The 20,000-nt window shown below is 40.1% G+C and overlaps 1 protein-coding gene across 2 annotated transcripts in view; it reads left to right on the forward strand.

Annotated features, from left to right (window-relative positions):
- LOC137641347 (carbohydrate sulfotransferase 4-like) overlaps positions 1-20,000 on the forward strand; it is a 215,363-nt gene that overhangs the window by 58,657 nt on the left and 136,706 nt on the right. For both annotated transcript variants that reach the window (XM_068373813.1, XM_068373811.1), the window contains exon 2: positions 14,363-14,400. In XM_068373813.1, coding sequence (XP_068229914.1) covers positions 14,363-14,400 — 38 coding nt within the window. The remainder of the gene's footprint in view (positions 1-14,362; positions 14,401-20,000) is intronic.

Below are 20,000 nucleotides of genomic sequence, written 5' to 3' on the forward strand. Positions count from 1 at the left end.
CAAGATTAGAAATTGAAATATAAGAGTGATTACTCGAGTGCCATGTGTTGATGAAATCATGGTGAGGGGTAGATGTTAGATGGCTTGGGCATGTTCTTCGCACGCCTCAAGAGAGATTAACTCACCAAACGTTTAACTCAGCTGGACAAGGCACTAGAATAGTTGGAAGACCCAATATATATATTAAACACAAATTTATTATATACAGTATATATATATATATATATATATATATATATATATATATATATATATATATATATATATATATATATATATATATGTATATATATATATATATATATATATATATATATATATATATATATATATATATATGTGTGTGTGTGTGTGTGTGTGTGTGTGTGTGTGTGGGTGTGTGTATGCACATATGTATATAATGTTTTACCTTATACCGGGATCAAACCCTAGTCTCTTCGAATGAAAGACAATCTCGCTACCAATCATGCCACCAGAGGCTATAAAGCTGGTGTAACCTAAGTGCTAACTGTATTTCAGGATATACTTGGTGATACATCAGTCTCATACCAGCGAGTTTTCTCCAACTTCCCGGCTTACCAGGGAACACAATTGACAGCTTATAATTCAAATTACGCCTAATGAGTCAATATGGATAGAAAAAACAACACATTTTGGGCTCAAATGAAAATAAATTTCTACCTTGTGCTGGGGTCGAACCCTAATGTTTTCAAGTAAAAGGCAAGGTTGCTAACAATCATTCCACCAGAGGATCAAAATTAGTAGAAAATTGAAGGCTAATTACATTTCATGATTCTGGTGAAACATCAGTCTCATACCAGCAAGTTTCCCCGGACTTCCTGACCCACCAGGTAGCAACCTTGCCTTTCAGGGTGGGAGAATAGACCTAGCTGACTTTTTTGCCCTTGAGGCTAAGCACAAGGAGGAAGATTCTGGCTTCCCCTTCTTATTCCTTAACTTGCCATGCACCTGCCACTGAGAGGGTTGCAACACCTTACACTTCATACAGTGGGAATCCAAGGGTCAAACACAATTCCTGTATGAAGGACATAATGAATGAGGATTAACCTCTTTACTGCTCATAAACTGGCCACAGTTTGCCAACACTCTCAGGCAGGTCCGTATGTCTGCCTTCAGCATAAACATGTGTACTTGAAAAAAGAAATAATGAAAAAAAAGTTTTAGATGGTCAAGTTAGCAGACGCAGATAACGGCACTCATACTCTAGAGTGATAATTGACAGAGTGATATTCTTTTCAGTGATCCACTTTGAGCGATATCTGCCAAAGAGCGACGCACGTTGGAGCAGACCAATAAAAAAAAAAATTGGAATTACTTATTTAAGAATAGAAGCTATGCATTTAAATACAATATAAAACAATGTATTTAAGAATGATAGTAGTTGTTTAAAAATAGCATGTAGTTTTCACATAACTGCTTTAGAACGACGTGTTTAAGACAATAGTAATTGTTTAAAATGGGAGTTTCTTTTAAAAGTTTTGATACCAATTTCAAGTTAGACTATATAGATATTTTCAGTTCACTTTGAGTTTGAGTTTTCCTCTGCACCCATAATGGAATTTATAGACAGCTTAAAAAACGGTGGGAAACTTGTATCTTATAACGGATATCTGTACCGCAGAGACAAAGAACAAAAGACTACCATAAATTGGTGTTGCACCGTAAAAGGATGTAAAGGTCGGCTGATTACCAGCGCTGTATGTAGTACGGATGAAATTCCATGTGTCAAAGGGAACATTGCCACCTACCAAGTCCATCAAAGATTGAGGTAAAGAAACTTGATTCTTAGTTGAAAGAAAAAGCCGCAACTACCGCAGATGTGCCACACAAGATTATTCAGGATGAGGTACAAACCTTAAGTCAGGAAGTAGCTACGCAAGTTACTACAAATAAAAATTTAGCAGCTATTATTAACAGAAAGCGAAGAACTGTATTTATCCTACCTATAGAATATACAGTTACTTCTTCAGGAGAACAGTTTCTTCTATTTGACTCTGGTGCGGAAGACGAGGACAGGATTCTAATTTTTGGAACAAAATGTATGGTAAAATTAATGGCTGAATATAAACAGTGGTTTATTGACAGGACTTTTAAAGTATGTCTGGGTATTTTTATCAACTGTTTACAGTTCTTGTGCTAGTGCAAGATACTGTTTTGCCCTGCCTATATGGATTATTGCCAAACAAGTTTTTATTCCTTTTGTTTACAAGTGTTGCTTTACAAAAATCGCTCTAAAGTTATATCGCTTAAATAGGCAATCGCTTAAAAAAAAACGCTTAAATAATGTATTGTCTTATAACTGCAGAGTTCCAGCTGCTCGTGGATTAATTCTCTTATTAAAGCATGAAGGTTTGTATTCGTGTGGGAACAAGTCATTGTTAGAGTGCCACTCTAAGAAAGTCATACCATCTTCTAATAACATACTCTGAGCTTTGCTAATCATCTTACTAGCCTCTTCAACAGTATCTGCCCCTGACAGCTAATCCTCTACATACAAATTTTCTTTAAGCTCCTGCACTATAATTGAATCATTGAATGAATCTGAATGATGTTTAATACTATGATTTAGTAAAAATGGACAAATGGTATTCCAAAAGGGCGCTCTCACAATCATATAATACCACAAAAACAAAGGACATCCAACCAGCAAAAAAAAAAAATCTTTAAAATATCTACTGTCAAAGCAATATTCCTTCTGCTAAATCGTAACAAAACTTCTAGAAGGTTAGGAATTAAATAAGCACCAGATTTCAAACAATCATTCAAGGAAATACTATCAAGTTCTTTTGCTGAAGCATCGAACAGAAGCTTAAATTTTGAGGAAGCGCTGTCTTTAATTGCAGGTCTATGTGTCATATAATAAGTGGGGAAGAACTTTCTAATTTAGAAAAACGGACCTCAACAATAACATTTTACAGCCCATAACTCGTAAGTACTTTTAGATGAGGATTTTTCACAAATTTATGATTGAGTACAGCTAATCTCACCTTAGTGCTATTAACATTATTAAGTAACCTCAATTTAGCTCTTTAATTTTTTAGAGGTAAAGCAACATCATACCTGCCATTAATATACCAAATATGGAGATAATTTCTCTTCTTCCTCACTATACAAACTTTAGTCTTTTTCATAGGATAGATAAACAGTGAAGCTGGGATATATGGTAGTTAAAATTTCATTACAAAGTATTAACAGTTTGTTGGTAGTTATCGACTGGGAGTGGGGAAGCCCCACCCCCTTGCTTAATCACTGAATAGTCACTTTGATTGCAGTTGGGACTTTCATGGGGCTGGTGATGGAGGGGAAGTATGACTAAAGGACTCAGGTTTGTATAGTTAGGATAAATACGAATTATCTCCAAATTTGTCATTTGTTCTTTCACAAAAACAGACTAGAATTATCATTATATGGGAGGAAGTTCCTATTCAAACTGGCTGGAAAACTAATCCTGGGATTCCTTCTCAGACCTTGTAGGTAGTGAGTTCAGTTTCCTTAAATCTTGCGCACCAGTGTGAGCCTATACCAGCGGTCCATGGGCAATGCAATAAAGGATCTATGTGTGGTAATGCTGAGTTATATGTATACTAATTGGTTTGTGTGGTTCCAACCAAGTAACATATGCATCCTAATGGGTTTCTTGGTTTATTCCATGTGTCATATGTATAGTAATGGGTTTGCTTGGTTACGACACACTCCCCATTGTAAGGAGTGTGTAGAATGATACTTCTATATTACATATAGAACAGCTGCAGGCTGAGTGGGGCTTACCTGTAGTTGAGGTAGTACGTTGGCTAGGGCAACAGGCCCCCATTGAGATACTACCGTTAGAGAGTTATTGGATTCTTTGACTAGCCAGACAGTACTACATTGGATCCCTCTCTCTGGTTATGGCTCATTTTTTTATTGCCTACACAGACACCAGATATTCTGGCATATTCTTTTCACATTCTCCTCTGTCCTCATACACCTGACAACACTGAGATTACCAAACAGTACTTCTTTCAACAAGGGGTTAACTACTGCAATGTAATTGTTCAGTGGCTACTTTCCTCTTGGTAAGGGTAGAAGAGACTCTTTAGCTATGGTGAGCAGCTCTTCTAGGAGGACACTCCAAAATCAAACCATTTCTCTCTAGTCTTGGGTAGTGCCATAACCTCTGTACCATGGTCTTCCACTGTCTTTGGTTAGAGTTCTCTTGCTTGAGGGTACAATCGGGCATGCTATTTCTATCTTGTTTCTCTTCCTTTTGTTATTATGAAGTTTTTATAGTTTATATATGAATGATCTAATTTAATGGTGTTAATGATATAAAAATATTTTATTTTGCTTTTTATTAATTTTCTTCTAGGTTATTATTTCCTGGTTTCCTTTTCTCATTGGGCTATTTTTCTCTGTTGGAGCCCTTGGGCTTAAAGCATCACGCTTTTCCAACTAGGGTTGTAGCTTAGTTAGTAATAATAATAATAATAAAAGATTCCAGCTGACAGGCTTTTTAATGCTATGCCCCAAGAGAGAAGATTGAAAGGAAAAGAAAAGGGCAGTCATTCTTCATTTTCATCCCAAACTAATGTGTAACCTCCATCCTCAATCTGATGCTCATGATCCTGTGAGAGGGGCTGAGGTAGCCATACCACCTGCTGTGCAGCTACTACAGGCCCCAAAGAAAAGGTGTTTAGGGATCTGTGGGTCAATTTATGCAAGTAATGAGCAGTAAATGGTATCTGACGTTTCCACGTGCAGGCCTCTAGTATGTACGCCACAGAGATTCTTCTTAAATGCCTGGATTATGCTATCTCCCCTGACATCTTGTACTCTAGCTCAAACTCCTCCTTGGGTGAAAGGTGAGGGTGGCGGAAGGGTACGGTCAAAGACCTCCCGTAGTCAAAAAGAAATTGTATTTCTTGTCATCATCTTCTTTACTCTCCTTGTGCTGATGAAAATGTTCTATATATGTTGTCAAACTGCTTATATACGTTTAGGGTAGCACCTAAGGGCACTCAAAGGACACAAAGGCAACTAACCTGGATTGTCAGTTACCTCTCTAAGGCTCTATATCTTCTTTTCCACCATTATCCCTATATTAAGGGGTTGGTTTGCTGTTGTCTAGTATCGGGCAGGGTTAATAATTTGGTAAAGTTTTTATGATTGCCTGCCATTGCAGTCACCAACCACATTGGGCACTCTCACAAATCTTATAATACCATAAAAACAAAGAACATCCTGATCAGGGCTTTGTACACCAACCAGCAAAAAAGTCTTTAAAACATATGCTGTCAAAGCAATATTAAGAAAAAAATATCTTAAACTGTTTATTAAAGAAACACATACCTAACTCAATATAGCCACTGTGACAATTGAAGGCATTTTCAGAGACTGCCTACAATAGAACGTTTAAAACTTTATATATATATATATATATATATATATATATATATATATATATATATATATATATATATATATATATATATCTTCTTTTTCTACGAGCTTGTCCCTATTTTGGGTCTCTATAATGGTTCTTTAACACATTTCTCCATTTCCTTTGGTCCAGTGCATCTTCCTCACTCAATCCCAACTCCCTCATATCTCTTTTCACACAGTCAATCCATCGTAATTTTGGTCTACTTAACCCTCTCCCACCAGATAGTCCCATATCCATAATTTTCCTTGTCAAATGGTCTTCCTCTCGTCTCTTTATATGTCCATACCATCTCAGTCTACTTTCTCTCACCTTGTTTGAAGCTGATAATATTTTGAGAGTGCCTCTAATACTATTGTTTTTATCTTATCCTTCCTTGTAAGTTCACATTGCCACCTCAACATCCACATTTCAGTTACATAAATCCTGATCTCATCTCTCCTCTTAGTTGGCCATGTTTCGAACGAGTACAACATTGCAAGTCTCATCAGCTGGTGCTGGATCTAGCTCTTTAGCTTAATTGGCATCCTACGATCACGCAGCACCCTACTACATTTCCTCCAGCTATTCCACCCTCATTGTATCTTTCCAGTCAACTCTTTATCTAGGTCTCCTTTATTTTGGATCACAGACCTCAGATATTTAAAACTTCCTACTTCTTCCAACTTATGAAAGCTGATCTCAAGATCTACCCCTCTCTCCCTTTCTGCTTCCTCAAATTCACAGCACATTCCTACAGTCTTGATTCTATTTATTCTAAGACCCTCTCTTCCAGGAAGTTCCTCCTTCCCTCTGCTTTGATATTTAATTCTTCATCATCAGTAGCACATAAAAATCCATAATTTGAATACAGTATTGTCCATGGGATTTCACGTCTCAGATCTTCTGTAAGTAAGTGAATAAAACTGGGCTTAAGGCCGACCCTTGGTGACGGCCTACTTGTAAATTGAATACCATACTGAACCGTTGTTGAACCACTTTCATGCATATCCCTGACCAGATTTACATTTACTTCAGGTATTCCTTAGACCCTTAAACTTCTCCAAATTTCATCTCGTGGTACATGGTCATATGTCTTTTCCAGATCAATGAATATCATATACAAGTTCATTTTTCCTTCTCTATTTTTCTGTTAGTTATCATACAGAAAATATTGGATCTGTTGCGCTCTTGCCTGGCATGAAACCTTGTTGGATGTTCGAAATATCATTCTTTCCCAGATTTTAAAGGTATGAGATCGTAATTTTATCCCTCTTTATTTTGAACACTCCATTACAACTCCCTTTCATTTGTATATCGGGATCAGAATACTCATCCTTCAGGCAGCTGGCATTCTTCCGCCTTTCGGAATAGCAATTAGCAGCTTACAAAGTATATGTGTGTGTGTATGTTTGTGTTTGTAGTTGTATGTGTGTATGTAGATATCTACTGTTTATACACACACACACACACACACACACACACACACATATATATATATATATATATATATATATATATATATATATATATATATATATATATATATATATATATATATATATATAGCCTCTCCTTATTATAATATATATAATGATGAAAATTATATATGAATGTATGCAGCAGATGATAAATATACCTAATGATGAGAATGTATGCAGCAGATGATCTTACACTGAAGACCAAGTAGAGTCTACTTCTTCATTTAACTTTTGTTAAGAAGGATACTGTTGAGTTTTTATCATTTTCTTAATCGCTACAGCAGTTATGAAAAATTCGCAAAAATAGATGTTAGAATCACTGTTGCATCTAGATTTTTTCAAGTAAAAATATCATAGTCTAGATATTGGTGTACATTATGCGAAATAATACGTTAGAGAAAGATGTAACTTTTTCCAATGACTCATACTTCGAATATTAAATTTCCCAATCATATTTTGTCATTGAGACTAATCTTCTTTTCTTTCATCAAATCTTTTTCTTTAGATATTGATTTTTTTTTTCACCCTAGCAATATATGTTATGTTCTGCATTGTATCATCACCATGTGTTGCTTTGGCTGAGCCAATTTCTTAACATTCGCTTGCGGTGTTTACATGTATCGCCATCTGGGCGCAGTGGCGTAGCCATGGGTGTCTCAGAGGGGGAGCCAAGCATGGGGCAAGGTCATATTTGAAGGGGGCAGCCCTATGCGAGGCCCAAAGGGCCGAAGCCCTGCGGCAGGGGGTCTGTAAGCCAGCAGTTCTAAGACTGGGCTTGTAAGATTGGTTGTAGTATGATGAACTGTTTTAGTAGGAATAGTCACTTTCAATCAAGACTATTTATTTAGATAAATTACGATATTGGATAGTTGAGTTGGGAGTATAAGATTTGATACCTAACACATTCGTATTCCTCTGCTATTAATTTTGTCTTCCAAGCGTCACTAGTAGTAACATATCCACATAATTTGCAATAGGATTTAAGTTTCAATTGTACAATTTTCAGCAGCACTGTTTTACATGTTTTTTTCCTTATAACCATAACCAAATTTAAAGTTTATTTAATTAGTAACAAATAAGTGAAAATTATTGTACGATTTCTGACTCCGTCTAATGTGTATTAAATAACACATGTAGATATCAGTGTTGAGAGCTCTAACTTACACACTTTGATCCCATAATATAGATGTACAATCATTTCAGTAGAGATATTAAAACAAACGACATGAAAACTTTAAATTCTGAGGGGGGGGGGGGGGGGGGAAGGAGACCCCTCTCAAGGGGGGCAAGATTTTCCCCAGCGGGGCAATTGCCCCCCTTGCCCCCCCCCCCCCCCCCCTGGCTACGCTATTGTCTGGGCGTATCCTCTTGAGTTTGCATTGTAAGGACAGTGAGACGAGCTATCACCACCAACAACTGACGGTTTATTCAAACATGTGCGAGAATATAATACAAGGTGCGGACTTAAAAGTAGCATGCGCGCAGGCGCCAATCTAGCTTGAACTAACCGCCACAATATGTGTGTTTTTTCACACGTACAAATGCTTGAAATACAAGTCAATAGAAATAGGTAGCAAAAGGATAAATACATAAAATTGTAGCTCTGTGGCGAAAAGAGAATTTAAATGAAATGGAGAATTCGATGAGAATGCTGGACGACGGAGGGAGCGATGTCCTTACAAGTACTCCCCCCACCAAGACATCAGGCGGTGTAGAGGGCTGATGAGACTAGTCTTCGTATTGTTTCGGGCGTTGGAGGGTTCCTCTTGTTCTTGAACGGAGGGGCGCGTCGGCGGTCGGCGTATGGGTCGCTACCTCTCGTCATCGTTTGTTGCTTTTCTTCTCATTGGGCGCCTTGTTTTGAGGTGGCACTCTGGATCTGCCAGGTCCCGTGGAGGCAGTGTCGCTTCCTTCGAGAAACGCGGTTTCACGCGGTGTATTGAGACCCAGTCCTCTTGGCCATGCGCGTCGAGAAGGAAGGCTTTCGTCGTTTTCTTGATTACTCGGTAGGGGCCTCGATAGGGTCTGGTTAGCGGCTGTCGATGAGCATCGACACGGACGAAAACATACCCGCAGTCGTCCAGGTTCCTTGGCTTAAAATGCTTAGTTCTGTCCTGGTAAGTTTTAAGACATTGCCTGAACTTTCTGGCGATGTCCCTAAGATGATCCAGCTGTGTGTCGTCGATTGATGTGGGAAAGAATTCGCCGGGAACTGCGAGCGCCTCTCCGTAAACCTTTTCAGCGGGCGATGGCTCGCCATCTGCGCGAGGGGCGGTGCGAAGGCTGAGAAGTACCCAAGGAAGTCGTGATTTCCAGTCCCCGTCGGTGCAGCTCGCCATCAGGGACGCCTTGAGGGCGAGATGAGTTCGTTCGACCATGCCGTTTGCTGCGGGGTTGTATGCCGTGGTGCTGTGGAGTGTTGTTCCCATCAGGTTTACCAGAGCGAGCCATATCTCTGACAGGAAAGCGGGGCCTCTATCTGTCGTGATGTCGTCAGGAACGCCAAATCTGCTCACCCAGCTTGACAGAAGGGCTTCGGCGCATGCTTGGGTCGTAGCTTCGGTCATCGGTGATGCTTCCAACCACCTCGTGGAGCGATCGATGATTGTCAGCAGGTAGCGAGCAGATCCCGAAGGCGGCAAAGGTCCCACGACATCGATGTGGATGTGACCGAAACGTCTTTTCGGTTGGGGAAAATCACCTATCCCCGATTCGGTGTGATGGCTTATCTTGCTTGTCTGGCAATTGATGTATGTCTTCACCCATTCCCGGGCATCCTTTTTTATCCCAGGCCAGATGAACTTTTCAGACAGGAGGCGAGCAGTGGTGCGTCCCGAGGGGTGTGAAAGTCCATGGATAATGTTGAATATTTTTCTTCTGCAGGAAGCCGGAATCCAGGGACGTGGGCGGTGTCGCAGAGGATAGTTACTCCTGCTGGCCCGAGGGGAATTGCAGTTATCTTGAGCGCAGATGGCCCCGTCAGGTGATACTGTGCCTTTAGGTCGGTGCGCTGCTCGGATGCGAGGTTGGCATAGTCAATTCCCAGGTGGATTGTGTCGATTTCAATCCTTGAAAGGGCATCTGCGACTGGGTTTTTCTTTCCGGGAACGTAGCCGAATTCGGCAATTGCTGCAAGATGACGTTGTTGTCGGGAGGACCATGCGTCTGTCAATTTTGTGAAGGCGTGTACGAGGGGTTGATGGTCCGTCGCGATGGTGAAGGGTGTGCCCTCCAGGATGTGCCTGAAGTGGCGGACGGCGAGGTAGACGGCGAGGAGCTCCCTATCGAAGGTGCTGTATCTCGTGGTTACAGTTTTCTGCTGAAGAATGCCAATGGTCGAGGAGAACCATCAACGAGCTGTTCCAGCACAGCCCCACAGGCGACGTTGCTGGCGTTGGTCGTCAGTCGCAGAGGGGCGTTGTCGTCGAAATAAGCCAGGGTGGTGGCGTTTGCGAGGGCGTCCTTTGTCCGGGTGAATGCGTGTTGTTGTGGGGAACCCCGCTCAAGTTTCTTCGCCTTTCCCTTCAGGACGTCGTCGAGGGGTGTCAGGGTCTGTGCGATGTTGGGGATGAAGCGCCTGTAGTAATTGACCATCCCCAGGAACTCCTGAAGTTGGCGGGTGGTCGTAGGTGTCGGGAACTTTCTGATGGCGTCCACCTTGGTTGTCATGGGTTTTACCCCACTCGAGGACACGCGATGACTGAGAAAGTCCACTCCTTCAGCGCCGAATGTGCATTTGTCGAAACGTACAACTAGGCCATTCTCCTGCAGGCGTTTGAGGACGGCGCGGACGTGCCTCCGGTGTTCCTCCTTGGTCCTTGAGAATATCAGGATGTCGTCGACGTAGCAGACGCAGAATGGTAGGTCGCCCAGGATACTATCCATTAGGCGTTGGAAGGTCGCCCCCGCATTGCGTAGACCGAAGGTTGAGTATGCGAAGGTGTAGGATCCGAACGGTGTCACAATGGCAGTTTTCGGGATGTCCTCTGGAAATACGGGGACCTGGAAGTAAGACTTGAGAAAGTCCATCTTGGTGAAGTATTTCGCGCCATGCAACGCATTCGTCAGGTCTTGCATGTTGGGCAGAGGGTAGTGGTCGGGCGTTGTGATGAGGTTGAGGCGCCTGTAGTCGCCGCAAGGTCTCCAGGTCCCGTCAGGCTTCTTTACCATGTGTAGGGGAGATGCCCAGGGGCTCGATGCTTTCTTACAGATACCTATGCGTTCCATGTCCTCAAAGGCGCGTTTGGCGTCCCTCAGCTTCTGGGGCGGGAGGCGGCGGAATTTGGTGTGTGTAGGAGGTCCCGTCGTCGTGATGTGGTGGTAGATCCAGTGCTTGGAAATTCTTGCAGAAGGTCGGCGTAGGGCTGCGTCGTTACAGCGGATACGGACATTGTGGCAGGGCCGGCTCTCAGGGCGCAGGACAGGCAGGTTTCTGTGTCGATGAGGCGTTTCCAGGCAACGTCGACAAGTAGTCCGTGGTGAGCGAGGAAATCTGCACCGAGGAGGGGGCGACTGACGTCAGCGATGGCGAAGGGCCAGGAATACGAACGGCCCAGGATAGATATCCTGAGAATCCTAGTCCCATAACACGTATGGGAGACCCGTTGGCGGCGACGAGCGAGGGGGCGTCTTTGGTGGGACCACGGTCTAGGTCGGCTTGTGACGGCGGGAACGTTGACTGCATAGCGCCGGTGTCGACCATGAGTCTATGGTTGGAGACGGTGTTGAGATATAGAAACCATTCCTGCTTTGGTTTCCTGCAACTGCGATGGTGGTAGGTGGTTTCTTCTGGCATCATGTTCTAGGGAAATTGTATGGTGCCTTACATTTCTTGGCGTCGCTGCCGAACTGCTGGTGGTAGAAGCACCATGCTGGATTAGGCCTAGGGTTCGGACGTGTCGGTTGCGGTGGTTTCCTCCTTGCCAGAGCGTTGATCTCGTCGTCGTCGTCAGGAGGCGTTGCTGAAGAGTCTATGGAAGAGCAGCTGAAGGAGGAGAACGAAGACGATACTGATGATGCCCCGAGGCGAGATGCTTTGGAGGCCTCGTGGAGCTTCTGAGCCTTTGACAGGAGTTCGTTCATCGGAAGTGTGTCGGCGTCCGTCAATTGGGCCCTTACGTCCTGTGGCAGGCGTCGAAGGAAAATCTCGCTAGATAGGCTAATCTCACGCCGTCGGCCGTTGCTGTCGGTCTCGGGAAGCATTAGCAGGCCGGTCAACTCGTCCCACGCCTCGACAGGAGAGGTGTCACCCATGGATTTGCCGGTGAGGTCCAGGACTTTCTGTGCCCTTGCTGAAACGGAGAGTGAGTAGATACCGATGAGTTTCGTTCTCAGGTCGTCGTAGGAAACTTGGCCAGCCCGGGCGTCGAGCCATGGGGAAATCTTGTCGAATACCTCCTCTGGGATGGAGGTGAGAACGATGTCGGCCTTGGCGCAGGAGTCGCTGAGCCTAGCTACTCAGAAGAGTACGTCCGCTCTCAGGAACCAGGAAGCGGTGTTGTGTTGAGAAAACGGCGGCAGTTTGACTTTGGGCGTGGAGGCGAGGCCGTTGGGCGTGATGGGCGGGTTGAATCCGCCATTGTGGTCAATCGATGAGTCGGCGAAGAGGTGGGAAGTTGATATGTCGATTAAGCTCATCCTACTGCCTTACAAATGCACCGAGGTGTGGGAGGCGCAAAGGCCGAAGCTCACGCCTAAGGTAACGGAGTAAAAGAAGGTAGCACGGCCGTAATAAGTCCGTTAATGGCAAAGCCAAAACCGCTGATGCTACTTCAACTCCGAGGTCACCAGTTGTAAGGACAGTGAGACAAGCTATCACCAACAACAACTGACCGTTTATTCAAACATGTGCGAGAATATAATACAAGGTCCGGACGGAAAAGTAGCATGGGCGCAGGCGCCAATCTGGCTTGAACTAACCGCCAATATGTGTGTTTTTTCACACGTACAAATGCTTGAAATACAAGTCAATAGAAATAGGTAGCGAAATGATAAATACATAAAATTGTAGCTCTGAGGGAGGAATAAATATATACAGTGAACCACAGTGTGGCGAAAAGAGAATTTAATTAAATGAAATGGAGAATTTGATGAGAATGCTGGATGACGGAGGGAGCGATGTCCTTACAGCATTAACTACAAAAGTATGAGAGAGAAAGAGAGGAGGGATGACACCTCTCTCTCTCTCTCTCTCTCTCTCTCTCTCTCTCTCTCTCTCTCTCTCTCTCTCTCTCTCTCTCTCTATGATAATGCTGTAAAGACAGACTTTTTTATTTGTCTTGAATGATAGGATCATCGACAGCCTTACTCAATGGTTTGCGATTTTTTTTTTTTTGAGTTGAAAAATTAATTTCCTTTTGTATTCCTTTATGATAAAGGAAATTATTAACAGAGTTCCACAATACTTATCGAACTGCAGGAATCAACAGGAAAAGCAACTGTACTATTCTGTTAGGCTAATCGAAAATTGTCGAAGAGACTGCCTTAGCCTCTGTAACAAGGTCTTTCATTGCCCCATTCTATCTTATTTCTCTTCCTCTTGTTTTTTAAAAGTTTTCATAGATTATATGTGGAAAATTTACTTGTAATTTCCTTAATTCCTTTCCTCGCTGGGCTATATTCCCCGTTGGAGCCCTCGGGCTTATAGCATTCTGTTTTTCCAACTAGTGTTGTAGCTTGTATCCGAACACCCAGATCCTATTCGATATGGACTATACTTTTAAGTATAACTTCAGAATTACAACTGCAACATGAAAATTACAGTCACAAATTTTCCTTAAAGTCACAGTAGTTTTTCTTTTTTCCTATTATTAATTTGTTGTTAACAGTATGCAACGCAGGGGCTTATGGAACTTTCTCATCTCAACAAAATCTATATAAAAAGGGAAGTTTTAACTGCTTGAAAAGTCACATATGGGACTAATTTCAACTAATTTCATATTTTCATATTACTTTAAAGATGTCATTTCAGTAAAATAACCTTTATACTAAAGTCGTAGCCAAGTTTTGCAATTTAAAATCACCATCTCAAAAGACAAATGAAGCGACTGACAGAAATTATGACGCCCTGATTAATGTCAAACAAATTCGCAGAACACGAGTTACAGCTAAGATGGTAATCATAGTAATAAAAAGGTGTACTATACGATCTTCTTAGCTGGGGGAAAAAAGGCAGCCACACCCGGCCCATGGCACCAAGCCTGATAAATGCTGACGAATTCTACGGCTTGATACCATCCCTGTTCATAAATTTCAAGTTTCATTGTCGTTTGTGTGTGTCAGCTACTTATGAATTGTGTGATCCAATTATACAAACAGTCGTTTTTATTTTTCATCTTGGGTGAAAATTAGTGTAATAATCGTAGCTGTAAGTTTTCTGAGTGCATTTGATAATCAATTATCTACGTGTCTGTTACATAAATATAAGCTGAGTGTTTATTAAATGATAGTCTTTTTCTTTCAGCTCTACGAGAGAGTAGAAGAAATGGCGCTAACCCTAAGGTAGAGTGGATTAACATTTGTTATATTTAAGAGAGAGAGAGAGAGAGAGAGAGAGAGAGAGAGAGAGAGAGAGAGAGAGAGAGAGAGAGAGAGAGAGAGAGTTTAAATATGTGATTAAGCTTGATAAATAAGAGAGCCCAAAATAGGGTCATGTTCTAACTGCCATGTTTGAAGGTGATATGGACGAACTTTTAGAAATGAGTGAAATGTTTGTGCAGAGAGAAGGCAAATCACCTGGAGGTGAGAGTATTGTGTCAACTGGGAAGCCCAATACTAAAGTATTAGGAGCTCGTTCCTTTTTAGTAAGACTAATATATTGTAGTGAAGAGGAATACACATTCTAACTCATCCGGGGTAGAGAGAGCTGCATTAATGTTTCCACACTCCTTTAAACGTGGATTCAAAATCAGGCATGAACTGTGAACTGCAGATCCTCGAATAATTTTATTTATAATTTTCATGCTATTCTACTGTGTTATGCTGTTTTAATTTTTTATAGGTGGAAGCTGTACACACCACAAAATGAAAAAAAAAAAATAGAAAAGATCAAAAACTTCTGTTTTTGCTTTTATTTCTTATCCTTTTATTTTCATTTCCGCTGTGTTATTCTACATTCGAGTGGTTGCTAGAATCTTTAACCATATGTGAAAGAAAATGAAAAAGAATAAACAAATCTATTGTCATAGTTCGATGAATCTTATCAATGGAAATTTGAGTTTTCATAAGAAAACAAAAACAATGATAAAGCCCTAATTACAAAATTATTTAATGAAGTGCCTTCAACCCAAGAGTAAAATGGATTCCTAATCATAACGTAATAATCAATTTTCAATCCTCTGGTGATCCCGGCCATAACAAAATTGGTGCCAGGCTCATGACTTGGTATGGGGCAAAATTGACACACCTCCATATGTTTTCTTTTTTTCTTTGCGCCTCGGTACGGACAAACTATAATGCATATAAACACCTGGTTCAATGTGTTATGCCGATGAATAATTGAAATTTTTCACGATGTGGGCAGAATATCTTTACAGTGCTTAAAAGTAGTAAAAAGAAGAAAACGCTAAAAATAATATGAAATATTCATTAAAAATATAAGAATCATATTAGAAGACTTTATTGTATGTGAAAATTGTGTAGAAATGTTGATCTTCCACGTTTTGCCAATTGATTGGTTATGAGATGTGATTAATTACAAAAAGCTAATTTTTTTTTATGGTGAGCAATGACGTCATGAGTCAACCTACTTAGGTTCACGCTTCCTAGCAAAGCTAGCCAACAAATGAAGATAGAAAGAAACTGATAATTGCATCAAAAACCCTAGATTTTCTAAATAGCACTGAATTCAGCGTGACACATTTTGTTAGAAAAAAATGGGGAAATGTAAATAAAGCATTTTTTTTTATATTGAAATGTTATTATTACTATTATTAAAACCCAAGGTACAACCCTAGTAGGAAAAGAAGAATGCCACAAGCCCAAGGCCTCCAACAGGGAAAATATTCCAATCAGAAAAAGAAATTTGAAAATAGCAATTAAACTATATATATATATATATATATATATATATATATATATATATATATATATATATATATATATATATATATATATATATATATATATATATATATATATATATATATATATATATATATATATATATATATACGATATATATAATATAAATTATAAGATCAATAACAACGTTAAAATCACCAGTCATATAAATACTATAAAACAAGACTCGTGACAACCTGTCCAACGGAAAAGGAATCACAAAAAGTTCTAACTAATGAAGCCACTAATTCAACTGCCTGAGCAGGAATATTATTCCATAATCTGGTCACAAGTGGGATAAAAATCATAGAATACTGTGTAGCATAATTGTGCCTTATGATGAAGAAAGCATAAATGTTAAAATTAACGGTATACCTAGTACTATGTACAGAATGGTACAATAAAGGAAGATCTGAATGCCGTAGATGATCTAAATTATGAAAAAAATTTTGTAACACGCATAAAGAACTAACTGAATGATGGTGACCGAGATTAATAATCAGATCAGGAATAAAGAATTTAATAGACTGCATGTTTCTATCCAACAAATCAAGATGAGAGTCAGAAGTGTAGACTAGACAAACGAACAATACTCAAAAGAAGTAGAATGAAAGAATTCCCAAGAGGAGAATGGCCACCAAAAATCTTAATAGATTTTCCTAATAAGCCATTCTTTGTGTGCAATAGAAGAAGAAACCGACCGAATGTGCTTCTCAAAAGTACATTTGCAAACAAGAATCTTATCTAAAATCTTAAATGACTTCTATATAGTCAATGAGACATTATTAATGGCCCTCGAGCTAGATATGTATTAAGGGATTCAGCAACCATAGGTCTATATTCAGGAGGTGGAATTGATTCTGAGAATATCATCATCTACATATGCAACAAGCTTGTTTTCCTGGCCAAACGGCATATCATGCATATATAGTATGAACAGTAATGAGCCAAGAACACTATCCGGGGTAACATTAGATATTACATTCTTATAGTCACTATGATGCCCATCTACAACTACTGTCTAGGGTCTATTACTAAAGAAATCAATAATGATGTTAAGCAAAGAACCAGCTATTCTCATCTAATTAACCCTAGAGTAGATTTGAATAGAAAATGAGAAATGGTAATTGACTCTTAGAGAGGAAAGTTTTTAATAGAAAATGAATTGTTGTATTGTACTTATGAAGGAAAGACAGAATGTGATTACTGCACATGGATAGTTCTTCTTGCCTGTTTAGGTAATTGAGTAATCCATATAATTCATGTACGTTCATATGCTGGCACTTTAGGGATTTAAAAGGGTACGTGAATCCCTTTTTTGAGTAGGAATGCTAAATTCAATAGAAAACTATATAAAGATGTGTCATTCCTGTAAATGCTTTATGGAGCCCCGACTCACCGTACCAGAAGTTAGAAAGTGGCCTGTGGGGCCTAGTAATATCTATAAAGCGTTTTCTCTTGGTGTGCCGCAGCACAAATATGTATGTGTTTTATGGATGTATTTGCCAAGTACACTGATACTAATGTATGCTAGATAAAATGGCATATTATAATAGAAAAGAATTTATAAACTCTTATATGCAAGAAGTCACTATCCTGATGAATGTAACCTATCTAACTTTGGCCGCATATAGTCCCTTAGCCAATATTTTATTGGAATCACATACTAAGGGGGCGGAAATTTTATGTTACTAGATGGCCGATGACCCGAGCTATTGGTTTGAGGTAATCCCACTACCAAACCACTAAATTGACAGTGAATATTGTGTACCCTGTATCGATAAAGGATATGCTATTCTTTCTATAGTACGGACAGGAGCTCGTATTACCACATGCAGACATGATTAATCTTCAAAAGGGATCTAGCTGTACTCTGAAACATTACTGCGATTATCTTATAAATTTGTACTGGAAAGTGATGAAGAACTGTGTAAGGACTATGATTATCGGTTTTGGAACAAACCTGTCGAAGGAGTGTTTGTGGGAGATCTTTATTTAAAGAGACCAAAGCCAAGGAAACATAAGTTAGAACCAGCGTATGTGGGTCCATACTTGGTCAAAGATGTAAAACCTACGACGAAAGTCATACATATTGCTAGTAGGGTAGTGCTAGAACACCATCAGACACATATTCACTTGATAACTGAGGATGTTGTTTTCAAAAGTTTGAATAAGTATGTATTTCCAAACCCTGGCATGTGTAGCATTCAAGGTGTTAGTGAGTAAGAGAATTTTTCTGTTTGTGCCCTCAGTTTTTGTAATGTCATAGTTACAAATAACTTAGATGTTCTCTTTGATGTGATTTGTATAAACAGGTGAATAATGCATTAAGGTAAGTGTTGTATTAGTAAGTGCTGATTTTCTAAATATTTCTGCCCTAAGTACTTGTGTGGATCTGAGATAACAGTGAATGGAAAGTTGGATATGTTAATCAATTGGCTTGATGACAAGTTCATGGATGTGCTGCTCTTGTCGTTTCTGTTTTTGGGGGCTAGGGCGACTCTGAAAGGGCTCACAGCGTTGGGGTTGGCATTCAAACTTCAGGGAAAGGCAGAGTTGGCGGATAATTTGCATATGAATAATTTGGCCCTGGATATGGCAGTGGCAGTGGCAGTAGCAGTGGCAGATGGATGTGCCAAGAAGGTAAATGAAAACCTATCAAAGGGATCATGCAGATGGGCATCGGACCCCCCAGGCATTACCACGTATAAGTGCTTCAGCTTAGGCACTGAATATTTTATCTAGAAAAGCAGTAAGTAATTCTAGCATGCGTTTCCAAGTTAGGACCAGGGAGAACTAAGTATTTGATGATACCAGTGCTTACGTCTGCCATCCATCTCTGGTGTTAAAATAGAGGCTAAATTGTAGATGCACGGTGGTGTGATTAATGAGTTGGATTCAAAATATAACATGAAGCCGAAACAATTGAAAAAAATTTAAGTTTATAGTGAGTGAGTTAGAGTGAGTATGTGAAACAGGTGCAGTTGGAACAAGTACTTTTGGCTTTTCTCTTCACTGTTGCTTGAAACCAAAATAGCTAATATTATCGGCGAATTATTAAGAATGAATCGCTTATGGAAGAGCTCATTATTTCTAGAACCAAGTAATTTTTCATCTCTTTTAGTAGAATTACAAAAAACTTTTTAAGTTAGTTTATCCTCCCACCGAAAAGTAATAACTCTAATATTGTGAACTTACACATATGATTTTGAGGAGGCAACTGGGTAAACTTAATGTATATATGAGGTTACTTATGGGGTGAGACAAGAAACAGTATGATCTATGCGATCTTATTTCCTTGTGGGTTAAATTTTTTGGGAAGACGGGTTCATCGCTTTGCTCCTGAGGCCATTATAGTTGATGAAACTGCCCTAGGTTTTTTTATGGTCACCTGATGTAATCGGGGACACTGAATATGTGTTTGATAATGCACATGATTGCCCAACTCATGTTCTCTGAATAGAGGCACCAGCACAGAATAAGCACAAGTAAAGAAGACAAATCTAACTGCAATGCTCAATGTTCCTAGTGAATTCATTGTTTATTTAGCTACAGAATATGTTGACCATTTTCGTCAAGTTACTTATGCGTATATGCTGGTAGTATCTCTGGGTAGAGGGGCTATAGTAATTATCTCCACCAACGAAGTTGGAAGGAGTTTATGTTTTACCCCCTGTTTGTGTGCTTGTGTGTTGCGTTTGTTTGTCTGTGCACTGGGGATGACCTTCCTGGCCACGATTTTAATCGTAGAGTAATGAAACTTGCAGAGATTAGGTTTTATGTGAAAAGCTGGAAATGATTAAAGTTTGAAAGGTCAAGATCAAAGGTCAAGGTCACAATCAAGCAAAATGTCCAGTTCATGTAATCAGCTATAAGTTTAGACATCGTTGTCACAAAGAACTCAAACTTGGTTCATATTTGAGTGTATGAAAATCCACGCCAGTTAATACATATTAAGGTCGATGGTCCAGGTCAAGTTCAAGGTCAAGGTCAAGTAAATAGACAAATTCCGGTCATCAATCATACAGCCGTAATTTTAA

The sequence above is a fragment of the Palaemon carinicauda genome, chromosome 5 (assembly GCF_036898095.1).
Source record: "Palaemon carinicauda isolate YSFRI2023 chromosome 5, ASM3689809v2, whole genome shotgun sequence".
Taxonomy (NCBI): Eukaryota; Metazoa; Arthropoda; class Malacostraca; order Decapoda; family Palaemonidae; genus Palaemon; species Palaemon carinicauda.